The 18,828-nt window shown below is 39.5% G+C and overlaps 1 protein-coding gene across 1 annotated transcript; it reads right to left on the bottom strand.

Annotated features, from left to right (window-relative positions):
• Nucleotides 1-3,541: 3,541 nt before the first annotated feature.
• Nucleotides 3,542-18,273, bottom strand: LOC138869594 (uncharacterized). The gene is made up of 4 exons (XM_070147224.1): nt 17,931-18,273; nt 17,146-17,462; nt 3,798-3,859; nt 3,542-3,680 (listed from the first exon to the last, which is right to left on the bottom strand). Exons 1-4 carry the CDS (start codon nt 18,271-18,273, stop codon nt 3,542-3,544), a joined length of 861 nt encoding a protein of 286 aa, XP_070003325.1.
• Between the last annotated feature and the right edge of the window lie 555 nt (nt 18,274-18,828).

Raw genomic sequence — 18,828 nt, 5'->3', positions numbered from 1 at the left:
CGTGTCATGAGCATGTTTTGTAGAGTCTTGTGGATCGGTATAGAGGCGTCTGTACTTATCTTCGAGAGGCTACCAAACCCTTAGGAAACTTCACATTCTTGTATTATTGTCATGCAGATTTGTTGATTCTAGTAATTAAACTTTTGTTATTCTATTCTCTCATAGATGGTGAGGACACGGCTACCGGGTAGGATGGACAGCCACCAGTACCACCAGTTAAGGCCGTGAGAGGCTGACGTCGCGATAGAAGTTGTGGTAGGGGCAGGAGTGCAGCTCGTTTAGCAGCTAGGGCAACACTTACAAATCCGCTAGTTGCCCCAGTTCAGGAGCAGTGTCTAGTTCTGGATGAGCTAGTGGGGCCAGTTCAGGAACCAGCGGTGCCTATTGTGATTCCAGGCCTTTAGGAGGCCTTGGCTCAAATTTTGACTGTGTGTACTAGTCTTGCTCAGGCAGCCTCAGTTCCGGCCGCAGCAGCCACTTCTCAGGCCGAAGAAGGTACTTAGACTCCCGTCGCCCATACACCAAAGAGATAGGTGTGAGCGGATTCTTCACATGGCTGATATTCTGAAGACCAGTGGGGTCTCGTTTACTACTTTTAGTTCACTGGGGCGGCCTTCAGTTGGTGAGAAGCTTATGAGAGGAGCAGTCTGGTCGGTGTAGTACCACTTACCTGGCAGGAGTTCTCGTTCTCTTCTTTGAGAAGTTCGTGCTACAGTCCCGTAGAGAGGAGCTACATAGACAATTTAAGCAGTTACGTCAGGATGGCATGTCTATGATGCAGTACGAGATGAGGTTCTCTGATTTGTCTTGTCATGCAGTTTGGTTGGTCCCTAATATAGGGAAAGAATTAGGAGGTTCATTGATGGCCTCACATATTAGTTGTGTTTGCATATAACTCGGGAGAGGGTATCTGGTGCTACGTTTGATGAGGTGGTCAACATTGCTCAGCAGATAAAGATGGTCCGCAGTTAGGAGCGAGGTGAGAGGGAGGCAAAGAGGCCTCGTGGACCGGGTGGTTTCAGCGGTGCTCCTTCTAGGGGTCAGTTCCACTACAACAGGGGTCGTCCTTATAGGCATGCTCAAACGGCTCATCCAGTTCACCGTGGTGCATCTTCTATCCATGGTTCATATAGTTCTCATCCGGGTCAGTCATCTCTTAGTGCCCTTCCAACTCTGAGTTTAGCCTGTGATTAATCCGTTCAAGCTCTTCTATGCCAGGTCTTTCTACCAGTTATCCCAGTGCTCGGGGCACCCTTCAGTTCCCACTATCAGCTCCAGGGAGTTGCTTTGAGTACGGGGAGTTTGGGCACTTATGGAGGCAGTGTCCTCATCATTCGAGAGGTCCAGTGTAGTAGAGGAGTCAAGCTGCGGCTTCAGCACCAGTTACTTTACCACCCGCCTAGCAAGTTTTGGGTGAGGCTCAATCCGCTAGATGTTGCCCTAGAGGGGAGGCCGATCAGGTGGCGGTCGGGCCCAATTCTATGCTATTCCTGCCAGACCAGATATTGTTGCTTCAGATGCTGTGATCACAGATATTGTATCAATTTACGATAGGATGCCTCTGTATTATTTTACCCTGGTTCACTTATTCGTATGTGTCATCGTATTTTTCTCATTATTTAGATATGCCCTGTGAGTCCTTAGTTTCATCTGTTGATGTGTCTATGCTCATAGGTGATACTATTATTGTGGACCATGTATATTGGTCGTGTGTGGTGACTATTGGGGGATTGGAGACTGGAGTTGATCTTTTGTTTCTTAGTATGGTAGAATTTGACGTGATCTTGGGTATGGATTGGTTGTCTCAATGTCATGTTGTTCTAGATTGTCACGCTAAGACCGTGATGTTGGCGATGCCGGGGTTGCCAAGGATTGAGTCGAGAGGTTCTCTGGACTATGTTCCTAGTAGAGTGATTTCATACTTGAAGGCCCAGCGGATGAGGGATGTTGGTGCTGATACTCCTACTATTGATTCTATTCTAGTGGTGTAGGAGTTTCTGGATGTGTTTCCTATAGACCTGTCGGGCATGCCGCCCGATAGGGATATTAACTTTGGTATTGGCTTGGTGTCGGGCACTCAACCCATTTCTATTCCTCTGTATCGTATGGCACCAGCTGAGTTGAAGGAATTGAAGGGGAAGCTTCAAGAACTTCTTGATAAGGGGTTTATTAAGCCTAGTGTATCACTTTGGGGTGCACCAGTTCTGTTTGTGAAGAATAATGATGTCACTATGAGGATGTGCATTGACTATAGGAAGTTGAACAAAGAAACAATTAAGAACAATTATCCTTTGCTAAGCGAAGGTATTCTCTAAGATTGATTTAAGGTCTGGGTATCACCAGTTGAAGATTCGGGACTCGGATATTCTAAAGAGAGTATTCAGGACCCGATATGGTCATTATGAGTTCCTTCTGATGTCTTTTAGGCTGACCAATGCCCCAGCAGTGTTCATGCATATGATGAACAATGTATTCAGCCTTATCTCGACTCATTTGTCATAGTATTCATTGATGATGTCCTCGTGTACTCTCGTAGCCAGGAAGAGTATGCCCAGCATTTGAGGATTGTGTTGTAGAGGTTGATGGAGGAGAAGCTTTACGCCAAGTTCTCCAAGTGTGAGATTTAGCTTAGTTCAGTGGCATTCTTGAGGCACGTGGTGTCCAGTGAGGGGATTCAGGTCGATCCAAATAAGATAGAGGTAGTTCTGATTTGGCCCAGACCGTCTTCAGCTTCGCAAATTTGGAGCTTTCTAGATATGACCGGTTATTACCGTCGCTTCGTGAAGGGTTTCTCGTCTATTGAATCACCCTCGATCAAACTGACCCAAAAGGGTTCTCCTTACAGGTGGTCGGATGAGTGTGAGGGGGGCTTTTAAAAGCTCAAGACTACCTGGACCACAGCTCTAGTTCTAGTTTTACCATCAACTTTATGCTCTTATACAATGCATTGTGATGCTTATCGGATCGGTATTGGGTATGATAAGTTATGGTACTTTGAGTTTTGATGATTTGCCAAACAGTCTTGAGGAACCAGTTGTGATCAGCTCCTTAGGTTTGGTTCTCATGGGGAATATGGCTGATTCGTAAGGGGAACAATGTGGAGATCTGGTTCTTAGGGGGAATATCAATTCTAAGTTTCTCATCATCAAAAATGGGGAAATTGATAGGTTACAAGTACCTTGGGCATAAGTACTTTACTTTATGTTTTGATGATCTAACAAACTTACCATCCAGAACCAGATAAGGAACCTATTACACATTTACAATACCTTGAGATCACAAAGTTCTAGGTTGGGATCCAGCGTGGGATATAACTCAACTCTTCAGAGTGGAAGGAACAGCTGAGGGGACAGGTCCCTACCAGTTCCCAAGGAGATTGTATGAAGTCAACTCTCCAGCAGGAAAGTTGCTGCTTGTATACGCTACTATACAGGAACAGTGCAGTAGTCAACTTTCTGTGAAAGGCTTTTTACCTACCTTTCTTACATCATTGTAAGTGATGTCACACAAGTATAAATACAATCAAGAAAGGTAAAACAACTTATTTCAAGAGAGAACCAGATAAAGGACCTGAAGCATGCATGTTACAATCATTCCAGTTAATCGACTCAAGATAATCTGGGTAGTGTGCCTTTAGATTCACAAGAACTAAATTAGGGACCTGATCCCTTGGTGTTCCCCTAACAGAAGTATAAGTTAGCTATACAACTGGAAAGCAACTACAGAAACTGACTGCCTGCAACTGTACACGCGACAGTGCAACAGTCACTTCCCATTGGGAAGAGGCATGTACTAACCAAGAATTGACATCACCATTGTGAATTGACATCACCATGGTGATGTCTTTTGTAGTATAAACCTGGTGCAAGGCACAAGACATTTTTTTGAACACTTGCAAAATCAAAAGAAGATATTCTCTTAAGTGCTTGCCACAACCTCCCTCAAGAGAACAAAGTTGTTGCAACCTCAAGGACCAGATCGAAGATTGAAGATATCTTAAGTCCTTGGGTTTATTGAGTCTTTGTTATTTGTTCTTCATTTCCAACTCCTATCTTGCTTTCTTAGAAGCTGTGTTTTAGAAAATCCAAAATCACAAACCCTCTAAGTTTGTGTTGTGACTAGAGTTAGTCATAAGTTAAAGTTTTTATAACTAGAGAGTGACAAAGTGGCTTGTGGTAAGAGTATCACAAGTTAGTTAAGTTAAAGTCTTTGTAACTAGAGAGTGACAAAGTAGCTTGTGATAAGAGTATCACAAGTTAGTTAAAGTCTTTGTAACTAGAGAGTGACAAAGTGGCTTATGGTGAGAGTACCACAAGTTAGTTGAGTTGAATTCTTTGTAATGGAGTCATTACAAGGTGGCTTGTAATAGGGGTTTACAAGTTAGTGAAGTTGAAATCCTACAGGTGTAGGTCGTGGTTTTTGTCCCCTTGAGTTGGATTTTTCCACGTAAAAATCCTCTGTGTTCTTTATTTACTGCCGAGCTACAGTGGGAACAATTAGAGAACCTGATTTCCTATATTGGTTGGTTTTACAGTCTGTTGCTTGCAGTGGGAACTGATAGAGAATTAGGTTCTCTATACAGTCTGGTGGACACTTAGTTTATATCAGGGTGTGTGTTGATGTAGGAGGGTAGAGTGATTGCTTAAGCTTCGTGTTAGTTGAAGCCTCATGAGAAGAACTACCCTATTCATGATTTGGAGTTTGTTGCCATTGTTCATACATTGAAGATTTGGAGGCATTATCTCTATGGGGTGTCTTGTGAGGTGTTTACGGATCATCGGAGCCTCCGTCACTTGGTCAAACAGAAGGATCTAAATTTGAGGCAGCGAAGATGTTTGGAGCTGCTAAAGGACTATGATATTACTATTCTGTATCATCCCGGAAAGGCCAATATTGTGGTTGATGCATTGAGTAGGAAGGCAGCGAGTATGGGTAGACTCCCAATCATTCCTGTTAGTGAGAGACCGTTTGCGGTTGATGTTCAGGCCTTGGACAATCAGTTCGTGAGATTGGATATTTCGGAGCCCAATTAGGTTTTAGATTTTGTGGTTTCTCGGTCTATGGAGTATTGAGGATGCAGTGTCAGATTTGTGTGCCTAATGTGGATAGGCTACGTGAGTTGATTCTAGAGGAGGCCCACAGTTTGCGGTATTCAATTCATTCGGGTGCTACGAAGATGTAAGGACTTGGGCAGCACTATTGGAGGAGGAGAATGAAGATATAGTGGGGTTTGTAGCTTGGTGCCTTAACTGTCAGTAGGTGAAGTATGAGCATCAGAGACCGGTGGGTTGCTTCAGAGGTTAGAGATTCCATAGTGGAAATAGGAGCGGATCACCATGGATTTTCTATTTAGGATCCCATGAAATTCTAGGAAGTTCGATGCTATTTGGGTGATTGTGGATCGACAGACCAAGTCTGCGTACTTCATTCCAATTGGTACTACTTATTCTTCATAGCGGTTGGCTGAGATTTACATTCGAGAGATTGTGCACCTTCACGGTATGCTAGTGTCCATCGTTTCAGATCGTGCACATAGTTTACATCACAGTTTCGGAGGGCAGTACAAGGAGGGTTTGGCACCTATGTTGAGTTGAGCACACGAGTGCATTATTCAGATACTAGAGAACATGCTATGTGCTTGTGTCATTGATATTGGGGGTTCCTGGGATCAGTTTATGTCGCTCGCGGAGTTTGCCTACAACAATAGTCACCAGTCGAGCATTCATATGGCTTCGTATAAGGCTTTGTATGAGAGACACTATAGATCTCTGATGGGTTGGTTTGAGTTGGGCGAGGCTAGGCTGTTGGGTACTGACTTGGTTCAGGATGCATTGGACAAGGTTAAATTGATCCACGAGCGGCATCACACAATGTAGTCTAGACAGTATAGTTATGTCGACATGAAGGTCCGTGATGTTGCATACATGGTTGGGGAGAAGGTTCTGCTCAAGGTTTCGCCTTCGAATGGTGTTATGAGATTCGGAAAGAAGGGCAAGTTGAGCCCTCAGTATATTGGGCTATTTGAGGTAATTCAGAGGATTGGAGAGGTGGCTTACAAGCTTGCCTTGCCACCTAGTTTATCGATTGTGAATCCAGTATTTCATGTTTATTTGCTTCGGAAGTATGTCGGTGATCCGTCTCATATTTTGGATTTTTGCAAAGTTCAGTTTTATGGAGATTAAACTTTTGATGCAGAGTCGGTGGCCATTTGGGATCGTCAGGTTCGAAAGTTGAGGTCAAAGAGGCTACTTGGGAGACCGAGTGGGAGATTTGAAGAAGATATCCACACCTATTTGAGACTCTAAGTATGTTTCTAGGCCCGTTCGAGGATGAACGTTTGTTTAAAAGGGGGAGGACGTAACGACCCAGAGGTCATTTTGAGAGTTGTAGCCCCGTTCCCCCATTTACTACTCATTTTGTACTTTATAGCTGTTGTGTGACTTGTCGGGGTAGTCGGTTCGAGTCCAGAGAGATTTCATAATTAATTGAGACATTTAGTCTCATGATGGAAAGGTTAAGCTAAAAAGATTGACCGGATGTTGACTTATGTGTAAACAACTTTGGAAAGGAGTTTTGATAGTTTTGTTAGCTCTGTTGGGTGATTTGGACTTAGGAGAGTGTCAGGATTCTGATTTGGAGGCCCGTAGTTAAATTAGGCTTGAAATGACGAAAGTTGATTTTTGAGAAGTTTGACCAGGAGTGGACTTTTTGGTATAAGGGTCGTATTGGGATTTTCGGAAGTTGGAGTAGCTCTGTGGTGTCATTTGTGACTTGTGTGAAAAATTTAGGGTCAATCGGACGCGATTTGTTAGGTTTTGGCGTCAGTTGTAGAAATTGAAAGTTTCAAAGTTCATTAGGCTTGAATCTATATGCGATGTTTTTGATGTTGTTTGAGGTGATTTGACGGTTCAACTAAGTTCATTTTGTTTTATAGGACTTGTCGGTATATTTTGTTGAGATCCCAGAGGCCTCGGGTGGATTTCGAGTGGTTAACGGATCAAGTTTGAACTTAATGAATTTGTTCAAGTTGGCAGTTGATAGTGTAATCGCACCTACAGAGTGGGCACCGCAGATGCAAGCTCGTAGAAGCGAGAAAGGGACCGCAGAAGCGGTTAAGAAGGAAGCAGGGAGTGGTCGCAGGTGCGAGGTCCTTTCCGCACCTGTGTGAGATACGGTGCATTTGGCGCAAAAGCGGGAATGAGTGGGAGGCTGGTCCACAGTAGCGGACACCTTTGCGCTGACGCGAACCGGCAGAAGCAGGTTGTCAGCAAGAGTGAACTCCGCAGAAGCAAATGGTGACCACAGAAGAGGTGCCATAGAAGCGGCTAAGTATCCGCAGAAGCGGAGTGATTGGGAAGAGCATATAAAAGCAAGGGTTTGTGATTTTTCATCATTTTGGACATTCCAAGCTCGGTCTAAGGTGATTTTTGAGAAGGGTTTTGAGTATATTCTTGAGGTAAATCCCTTGTGCTCATTTTTTATCAATAATCTTGTTTCGCTGTTTATTTCTCCCCTTGTTTGTGCATTTTTAGGTGTACTTTAGGGGTTTGAGGTTAGGGATTTGGAGAGTTGATTTTGGAGATTTAGGTAGCGATTTGGTGTCCAATTTTGATGAATTTGGTATGGTTAGACTCATGGGTGAATGGGCCTTCGGGTTTTGTGATTTTTGTTGGATTTCGAGATCTGGGCTCGGGGGCCAGCTTTGAGCTGATTTTGATTTTTTGCTTAATAACTTCATATTTTTTAGTGAAATTGATTCCTTTAGCTCGTGTTGATTGTATCAAATTGTTTGCGGCTATATTCGAGGCGTTCGGAGGCCGATTTGTGAGGCAAAGGCGTATTGGAGTAGGGATTTGCTCGGATTGAGGTAAGTAACAGTTTTAAATCTAGTTTTGAGGGTATGAAACCCTAGATTTTGTTATATGTGATTGGTTTGGAGGTGACGTACATGCTAGGTGAAGGGCGTGTGGGTGTGCACCATAGGAATTGGGACTTGGTCCATTCCATGAAAAACTGTGAAGTTGAATAACTTGTTGTTAGTTATATGCTCTCCATGTGTTATAGAAATTCAACTGCAAATCATGTTAGAAATCATATTTAGGCTATGTATTGGTACTGTAGGGACCCACATAAGCCGTGTTACATGTTGAATTACTTGGTAATTATTGTTTGTACTCAGTCTCAATTTAGACTCGCATATCATATCTCAGTCTTTAATATTCCTTGTTGATACATCATATCATTGTTGTTTGGGCTGATTTTCATGATTTCTAAGAGCCTGAGAGACTGGAGAGGTTGATGACTCGGTGAGGCCGAAGGCCTGATTGTGAGAATATGTATGGGATTAGGCTGCATGCGACAACGTATTTTATTGATTTATGCCATGATTGGCTTGATATAGAGCTTAGGCTGAAGGATCCCCCCCCGGAGTCTGTACACACCCTAGTGAGTGCAGGTACCTATTGACTGCGAGTGACGAGTGCCGAGTGCCGAGTGCTGAGTGTCGAGTGTCGAGCGACTGAGAGGAATGAGTGATTGTGAGGAATGAATGATGGTGAGGTTGGAGTGAATGGGAGGAATGAGTGACTGTTGCTCTTAGAGGTTGCATTTGATTTCGTTGTTGTTGCACTTAGCTTCCATATATTACTGCTTTGAATTTTCTGAGAGATATTACATCTGATTTTACTTGAACTTGACATGCATTAACTGATTTGATTAAAATTGCCGAACTTGAAAGCATGCCTACTTTTCCTACGTTGAGATTTTTGAAATTGAACTAAAACAGTGTAGCTCATCACTATCTTCAGCTCTTTATTTAGTATTGTTACTTACTGAATTGGTTGTACTCACACTACACCCTACACTTTGTGTACAGATCCAGGTATTTTTGGACACGGTGGGTGTTGATTTCTTCGCACAGCTGATCTTCTGGGAGATTATAAGGTAGCTGCCCGGCGTTCACATATCTTTTTCTCCTTCCCTATCCTTCCTTTTATTGTATTTAGTTTCGGACTATCTTAGACAATGTATTCCAGACTTGTGACATTTGACGTTCATGTCCTCTGTGACACCCCGATTTGGGAGTTGTTATTTCGCGTTGTGTTTTGGTTTTACTATCATGCTTATGAGAAATTTTATCATTTAATCTGCTTTGAATCTATTTTTGTTAAAAGTGTTGGAGTTATCTCGTAAATGTCGATTTGCCTAGAACCACGTTAGGCGTCATCACGACAGGTTAGGATTTGGGTCGTGACCATGGGCGAAGCTACTTTATCACAAGGGTGGTCAATTGACCACCCTTCGTCGAAAAATTACACTGCGTATATAGGTAAAATATTAGATTTTAGAGATATATGAAATATGTTAAACACCCTTTGTCGAAAAATTTTTTCACTTCTTTCAAGTTTGAACACCCTTGAATAAATTTCTGACTTCATGAAGGCCCATTTCCTCCCATATATATATATAGAGAGAGCCAAAAGTTGCAGGAAAATGCCTCCCATACTATGTGTAACAGCCGAGCTATGCACGACTTCACAATGCATCAACAGTGTGTAAAGCGTGATTCCTTATATATAGCATTTCTCCATGTTATGCCAATAAGAAATTTAAGAAGGAACTTACATCTTTTGTCTTGTGTCATCCAATATTACGTTATATCTTATTAATACAATGAAAGGTGTGTAACGACGTACTAATGTAAGAGCGCAACTATATATCAACAGGTTAAAACGATTGCCACAAACACATCAAACAAGTATACAAAATTTATATCTAAGCAAAATATATAAGTAACAAGTATGAATGTTTGAATGAATAAAAAAAAGAGTCCACTATAATGGCCACAATTACCGCAAGCAAAAATATTAATGGTAACGAAGACTTTTTGTTATGTTATCCTCAGAAAGGACTTGAGTCTCATTTTTGTACAAGACATGATAATGAACGATGTGAAGTAAAAGGAAGCAAGTGACTGATCTTAAGACCCATTAATGATACATCATTTTCAGTTGGACGTCCAAACAAAGGTGGTTAGCTGTCCCGTAACATGGCATCCAAAATTACTACTAGCATATATTAATGCATGGAAATTAGGTTGAAATACCTCTACCAATTATAGGTGCACCATAGTTTTAATTTATGCATCAACTAAGTGGCTACTTTCATGCCATAATTAAAAGTATTGTCCTTTTCTTTCAAGTTTTTTCTCAGTTAATTAATTAGCTTCTATAGTTGTATACTTGTATGTAACTTTTTTTTCTCTTACATAATCATATAACCTTCGTGAACTCCAAGTTTAACACTGATTGTTACTCTATCGAAGGATTTAACTTATTTCTAGCAAAAAGCAATCACAATATACTCTGGTACTATAATAAGCTTGCAATTTAATTTACGGAATTAAAAATTACAGTGATAATACATATCACTTAACTATGAATAACTAGTGATAAATGTGTAGATGAAGCAAACATGCCGTACATGCATGCTTTGTTGATTTTGTGTAAATTCTGAATGCAATTAAATTTGAGATTTTTACCCAAATAGCCGGTCATTTTGACTGCTTATTTTTTCTAGCTGGTATATATAGATTATGCATTGATTATGTATGATTATACGCATATTATATATAAATTATATATATGTTATACATTCGCTAGTTATTTTTAGTTTAAGTAATTTGGTGAGCTAAAAGTAATTTGGTGAGCTGCTATTTAGGTTAAATCTTCTAGTTTTTACCCGAACTATATTTATAGGCTAAGGTTGAGTTTGAAAATGTAATGTTACTACTACAACTCTATATAGGGAAAGCCTTCAATAGATGTCCATTTCAAAAGTTTAATAAATAGGAGTATATGTTATCTTTACAGTTGAATTTTAATGACTACTAGTAAAGTAGTTGGATAGTCATGGATTCTTGCCGACTCCTCTTGCCTAAATGATCCAACGTTTCCCCTCTTCACATCACTTCACACTAATCAGTCTCAAATTATGGGCATTCTTTCCTTTAATTTGTACCTAAAAATATAATATTTTTTATATTTTGAAATAATTGAACTTTAAATTTTTTATTTTACCATTACCGTCTAAAAATTATTTTAGATCACAAATTTTTCTTTATATTCCATACTAAATTCAACGGTATGTCACATAAATTAGGACCGAGGGGTATTTATTAAGCCGTCTTGAAGGCAATAATTGCTAGCCAAGCAGCCTTAAAGGGTTTTTATTGCCCATTTTTCAATCAGAAAAAGTACCTTACCATTTTCCTTATAAAAGGCTTTCCATATTCTTGTTCTTGTGTTAGAGAGCATTCATTTCCTTCTTATTATAGAAGGTGTTACAAATAACACCTAGAGGGATATTATTCACAACTATGGACTTCATATTCACAGCTTTGGCCATTCTTGTCTCAGCTTTCATCTTATTATTCACACGAAAAACCAAATACAATCTTCCTCCAGGACCACCGGGTTGGCCGGTAGTCGGTAACCTTTTTCAAATAGCTAGTTCTGGTAAGCAATTTTTCGAATATGTAAGAGAGCTCAAACCTAAATATGGCTCCATTTTCACACTCAAAATGGGTACTCGTACTATGATTGTTGTTAGCAGTGCTGACTTGGCTTACGAAGCTTTAATTGAAAAGGGTCAAATTTTCGCTACCCGCCCGAGTGAAACCCCGACCCGAACCATTTTCAGTTGCAACAAATTCAGTGTCAATGCAGCAATTTACGGGCCATTTGGCGATCCATTAAAAAAAAAAATATGGTCCAAAATATGCTTAGTTCGAGTAGAGTGAAAGAGTTTCGTGAATGTAGAGAAATTAAATAACAATGGATAAGTTGATTGAAAGGATACATGCAGATGCTAAGGCCAATAACGATGTCTTTTATTCTTTATGGAATAATTATTTATTTGATTTATCCAATAATAAAATTGTTAAAAAAACTTAGTGCAAAGCAACATTAATATAAAGTAAGAAAATAGACAAGTATGTAGAAAGCAAGAGATGAGAGCTTCTTATTTTTTTCAAGTGTTTTCCTAAGTGTCTACAATGTGATGTCCAAACCCTCTATTTATAGGCTGATATAGGTAATACAAAGAGATGTCATGAACATAGTATTAACTATTGAGAACATGGGGAAGATCATGAAGGTGTGGGAGTTACCTCCATAATAGTAAGAAGTAGTGGGAGGTTAATGGAGAAGAGTAGTGGGTATTACTCCCTTAGGAGTTATGGACAGCCACCACAATCAAGTATTTCATAACACTCCCCCTTGGATGTCCAAAGATAATGTGCCTCGTTAAAATTTTACTAGCAAAAAATCCTAGTGAAGGAAAAAAGAGTATACATATCTTGTAATATGCATTACTTGTTACCTCATTAAAAATCTTGCTAGGAAAACCCAATGGGATAAAACCTTAGCTAAGGAAAAAAGAGTATAACACATATTTGACTCACCCTGATGAAAATATCACTTTTGTTTCTCGGAGACGTTGAATTCCAAACTTGTATAATAACTTCTCTAATATTGAGATCGGTAATGTCTTGTGAAGAAATTTGTCAAATTATCACTTGAACAAATTAGTTTAACAACGATCATGTCTGAAATAGAACTTTGGTGAAATATGCTTTATTTTGTCTCCTTCGATATATCCTTCTTTCAATTGAGATAAACAAATATCATCGCCTTCACAATTATTGGAATCTTTTCTTCAAGGAAAAGTCACACATCTGTTGTGTGTTGAGTCACTTGCTTTATCAGTTGCTAGTATATTGACATAACTTGGATAAGTATCAACAATTGACTGCCTTGTGAAATAATAATATGGCAATACCCTCACATACAGAATGAACTTCAGAAAATGCCTGCATTTGCATAACCAACAAAACCTTGACAATATTTGTTAGAATAAAATAAATCTATATCATTGATTCATGTTGCACAATAACACTAATCGTATTTCAATATACATAGGAGTAAAACTATATCTCGCTAGAATATTGTTATACTTATGGTTCTAGCAAGATACATTAGTGCACCAATTGCACTAGACACAAAAATAAATCATGTACACTATGATTACTCTAATCCACATAAGGATCTGCTGAAACTTTAACAATTTAAATCTTTCAAAGATTTTCATTATACGCATATCAAGTTTTTTATGTATTGCTAAATTAAAACCTGAAAAGGATTTCATCCACCATAGGAGAACATATCTCCATATAACTAATGCCGGAATATTTACGAAAAATCTTATGCTACAAGTCATCTTTATGTCTATCGACTTGATTTGTCATTTCACTTTTTCACAATGAACTATCCATCCAATTTCATATTTTTCAAGTGAAGTGAATTTTTATTGCGTATTTTTCATTTGGCCAATCATTTATCTATCCAAATTCCATGAGTTGAGCTAAATATCCTCGTCAATATTAATAATATTGAGCGCTACATTATATCAACAATATCGTCAATAATCATTTTACACAGGTTCTATCATCACACAATAAACACATAACTTATCGAGATCTTATTATTTTCAGGTACCTGAACCTATTCCATAAGGTCTTATAGAGTGTTATGTCGTGGTGCTCTTCTAGAGCACTTGCCTCATTATAATGACCATCTTGATCATTTGCCCCACTCCTTCTTCAATGAGTTTTATCTTTGGAACCGATTAGTCTATTACGCTTCATGCATGTCATAAACTATGTCCATCATGGATTTTATTATATTTGGAGCATTACCAGCTGAAATATGACATTCAGCTTTGGGTCAGCAAATGCGCCTTGCAACATTTTGGAAATGAATTACCACTTGAACTTCAAGTTCACATTTTTTTGTACGAGGATCACGATATATTTATAATAATTCATTCCATGTATCACTTTTTAGCTGCCCATTTTCTTCCCCTAATGTTGGGATTACCAACACATTTCTCAACCTTATTTGGGAACCCATCTTTGCGCATTATGGTAGAATAATTATATCATATAGCACATCCATATTTCTAGATGAAAATTATTTGGTTCCTGACCCTGAACCAATTATAATAGGGAGAATTTATCATAACTTGTTGGCTAGATGTGTACAAGTGCTGTTGTATATTAAATAATACACCTCATACAAAATTTCTATTTGGGAGTTTTGTTCTCATAACCAATGGTTTTGCTTAATTGGAGGCATACGATTTCTGCTAAACCAACTTAGACTTAAACCAACATCATCAAGATAAATTATCATAATTTTTATTCTGGAACTGTGCTCTAATAATATGAGCAATCAACGTTGCAAGTTCATAACAAACGCACATATGACCATAGAATAGATGCATCTATTAAAATCATATAATAGTAAACGGTCCACATGGCAGGTGACTGGGCCCATATATATATATATCACCTTTTATCGTTTAAAAAATCAGGGAATATAATCCCAACCCCAGCTGGTATAGTAATCAATTTATAATGAGAACAAGTCTTATATGAGAATTTTCGAAGAATCTTCTAATTCTTGAATGTATGTCAATGTGAATTCTCAATCATTTTTCGCATCATAATTGAATCGGGATGGCTAACCGGTCGTGCCAACTAATATTTGTTTCAGTAAGAATCTAATTTACTATGGCATATGATTCTATCACCATGCTTATACTTCTTTAGTACAAATAGAAGAAAAGTCGGGTAACCTTTCATTTATAGTCTCAATATGCCAACCACTTTAGCTAATATATTTGAAACTCAAAAAGTTCCTTTTGAGGCTTACTACAATATCAATGTCAAGAACAATTTCATTCATCCGGATTAACAAATTAGTTCTTCGGGAGCTCTTCATTGATTTTTGTGCTACATGATCTTTTACCACACCATTCATATGGTGAATGTCTCCTTCACGGAGAAAATTATATCATAATAATTGTCATGGTCAAAATCATCATAACAAAATTATTTCTTGCTTTAATTTTGCCTGTAATAACCTTTTATAAGGCATGGTAAAATATTTTTTGGCGTACCACATATACGCGATCAATGACATAGTCATGTAACCACATTGTTAAAGTCATTATCTTTATTTCTCTCAAACCTCCCTTAGAGGTGAGTTGTGGTATTTATCCAACCATGCATTGCACGTCTTTATTCATTACTTTTTATTTCATATTGCCACATTCACCTTCAGGAATGGGTCTCCATTTTCAATGCTTATCACAAGCCACATTCTCTTCAAGGAATGGATCATAATCAGTGACGTGCTTTATTATATTTTCATACCAATTTGATGGTAAACATTGCCTTCACTTTTTGAAGGACTATTTTGAGAACCCTTATTGTTCTCATTTTTTTAATTACCATAATGATGACTATTATTATTTGATCTTTGGCATGCCCACATTTATTGGTCAACCACTTGTCTTCATTTGGACTTATATGCACCGCTATCACATTCACTTCAAGAATGGACCAAATCAAGTGGGACAAGCTTCATGCTTTTTCATGAAAAATACATTATTCTTCTTTAATCATCATTATATCATTAATATGGTGTATTGGGACTCAAACCCAATGTCTTACACATATAAAGGCATGTTAGGTCTTACTGAGTTGGGACTTAAACCCAATATCATGACCTTATCATCAGGGTGCACCAGGGCTCAAACTCGATGTTTTATCCTCAATCAATGGCATAATAGACTAAAGCGTGTTGAGGCTCATCCTCGAGCATTTAAAAATATTAATGATCACACCACTGTTCATATATTTATTACAATTCAGTAAGCAATAATACTTGTATTATGCATACAATTGTAGAAACTAACAAAATTATATTCATCAGGCATGAACTAAATTGAAAGCTTTGCTAAGTTTGGCTAGATATACCTGAAGGTTCAAAAGAATATCTTTTCATGAAATAATATAAATATCTAGGCATGTATATATTTGTTCAACCCATTAACATCTTAATTATACTAACCCAATATTTATAAAAAGCTTTCAAGTGATTTATATTCCAACAAGTAATATGGTACACCAACATATTCATGTGACATAAGTATTATAAATTAGTAAGTCACTTTACCAGATTGAAACTATTTTGCTCAAATCTATTTGGCATGTAAATTTCATAGAAACTCAAGTACAGAGAAATTATTACATGCTCATTTGCTGAATCAAATATGACATATAGAGGTATGAGTGCACCAAGAATAATATAAAGATTATACCTCCCTGGATCTCTAAAGAAAGAAAGGTTTACCACAATACTATCAAGAGAATACATGTACTATGTTGGTGTAGCAATTGTCTAGTACATGCTACAACAACAACAACAACAACGATCCAGTATAATACCACAAGTGGGGTCTGGGGAGGGTAATATGTACGCAGACCTTACCCCTACTTCGAAGGGTAGAGAGACTGTTTCCAGGAGACCCTCGGCTAAAAAAAGCAACAGGAGACAATACATTAGTACCATAAAAATGAATAATAAAATAACATCAATATAAAAGATATGAAATACAGAATACGAAATACGAAATAGATGGCTGGTATAGTAAAAACTAGCAGGTAAAGCCCTGCATCAATAGACGACCAATGACATTCTTAGTCTAACTCCTAACTGGCTAGTCTCATTCTATTGTGCTGTAGAAATATTCACAACTTTCCCCTAACCTACAACCTTAATGCTCGACCTCCATAATTCCCTGTCAAGGGTCATGTCCTCAGTAATCCTAAGTCGCGCCATGTCCTGTCTGATCACCTCTCCCCAATACTTCTTAGGTCGCCCTCTACCTCTCCGCGTGCCCACTATAGCCAGTCACTCACACCTCCTCACCGGTGCATCAGTGCTCCTCCTCTGAATGTGCCCGAACCATCTGAGTCTTACTTCCCGCATCTTGTCCTCCTTGGGGGCCACGCCCACCTTCTCTCGAATATCTTCATTCCTAATCTTATCCATCCTTGTATGCCCGCACATCCACCTCAAAATCCTTATCTCTGCTACTTTCATTTTCTGGATGTGTGAGTTCTTTACCGGCCAACATTCAGTTCCATATAACATGGCAGACCTAACCACTGCTCTATAAAACTTACCTTTTAGTAACGGTGGAACTTTCTTGTCACACAAGACTCCCGATACTAACCTCTATTGCATCCACCCCCACCCCTATACGGTGTATGACATCTTCGTCAATCTCCCCGATCCCCTGAATAACAGATCCAAGGTACTTAAAACTACCCCTTTTGGGAATGACTTGAGAGTCAAGCCTCACTTCAACTCTCGCTTCCATCGGCTCAACCCGAAATTTGCACTCGAGGTATTCCGTCTTCGTACTGCTCAACTTGAAACCTTTAGACTCAAGAGCATGTCTCCAAATCTCTAGTCTCTCGTTGATTCCGCCTCGTGTCTCGTCAATTAGAATAATGTCATCAGCAAATAGCATGCACCATGGCACCTCCCCTTGAATATGATGAGTCAGTGTATCCATCACCAGGGCAAATAGAAATGGACTGAGCGCAGACCCTTTGTGCAACCCCGTAATAACTGGAAAGTGTTTAGAGTCGCCTCCTACTGTCCTAACTCGTGTTTTAGCTCCAGCATACATGTCTTTAATCACCCTAATATAGTCAACCGGCACCCCTTTATCCTCTAAGCAGCTCCATAAGACCTCCCTAGGAACCCTATCGTACGCTTTCTCCAGATCAATAAACACCATGTGGAGATCCTTCTTCCTATCCTTGTACTGTTCCACCATCCTCCTAATAAGGTGGATAGCTTCTGTGGTAGATCGCCCCAGCATGAACCCGAACTGGTTGTCTGAAATAGACATCGTCCTTTGCACTCTCATTTCTACCACTCTCTCCCAAACGTTCATGGTATGACTTAGTAATTTGATGTCGCTATAGTTGTTACTGCTCGGGACATCACCTTTGTTCTTATACAACAGAACCATTGTACTCCACCTCCACTCTTCAGGCATCCTATTAGTCTTGAATATAACACTAAACAATCCAGTAAGCCATTCCAAGCCTGCTCTACCCACACACCTCCAAAGTTCCACCGGAATTTCGTCCGGCCCAGTAGCTCTACCCCTTCTCATCTTACGCATTACCTCCATGACTTCATCGATCTCAATATCCCTACAATTACTTAATTCATGGGGACTGTCGGTATTCATCAATTCACCAAGTATAATATCCTGATCCTCTTCTTCACTTAGAAGTTTATGAAAGTAGGTCTGCCACCTCCTCTGAATCTGGTCATCTCCCATCAAAACTTTACCGTCATCATATTTTATGCACCTCACTTGGTCCAGATCCCGAGTTGTCCCCTCTCTCACCTTAGCGAGTCAGAATAACTTCTTCTCCCCACCTTTGTTCCTTAGTTCCTCATACAGACGAGCAAAAGCTGTCGTCTTAGCCTTCGTCACTGCTATCTTCGCCTCCTTCCTAGCTACCTTATACCTTTCACTGTTCGCTCTCTTCTCCTCCTCGTCAGTGCTCCCTACTAACCGCAGGTAAACCGCCTTCTTTGCTTCCACTTTACCTTGGACAACTGCATTCCACCACCAATCTCCTTTGTGGCCACTATTGTGGCCCGTAGATATCCCTAACACCTCTCTCGCCGCCTTTCTTATACAGTCCACCGTCGTCGACCACATTGTGTTTGCGTCCCCACTACTTCTCCAAGCTCCCATTGTCGATAACCTTCCTTCCAACTCCTTAGATTTATCCTTAGTTAAGGCGCCCCACCTAATCCTGAGGCGTCGTTGTACTGACCTCTTCTTCCTCCTTATCCTAATACAAATGTCCATCACCAAAAGCCT

The sequence above is a fragment of the Nicotiana sylvestris genome, chromosome 5, assembly GCF_000393655.2.
Source record: "Nicotiana sylvestris chromosome 5, ASM39365v2, whole genome shotgun sequence".
Classification (NCBI taxonomy): domain Eukaryota; kingdom Viridiplantae; phylum Streptophyta; class Magnoliopsida; order Solanales; family Solanaceae; genus Nicotiana; species Nicotiana sylvestris.
Note: the sequence above shows the minus strand (reverse complement) of the source record. Positions and strands in the feature narration are given on the sequence as shown.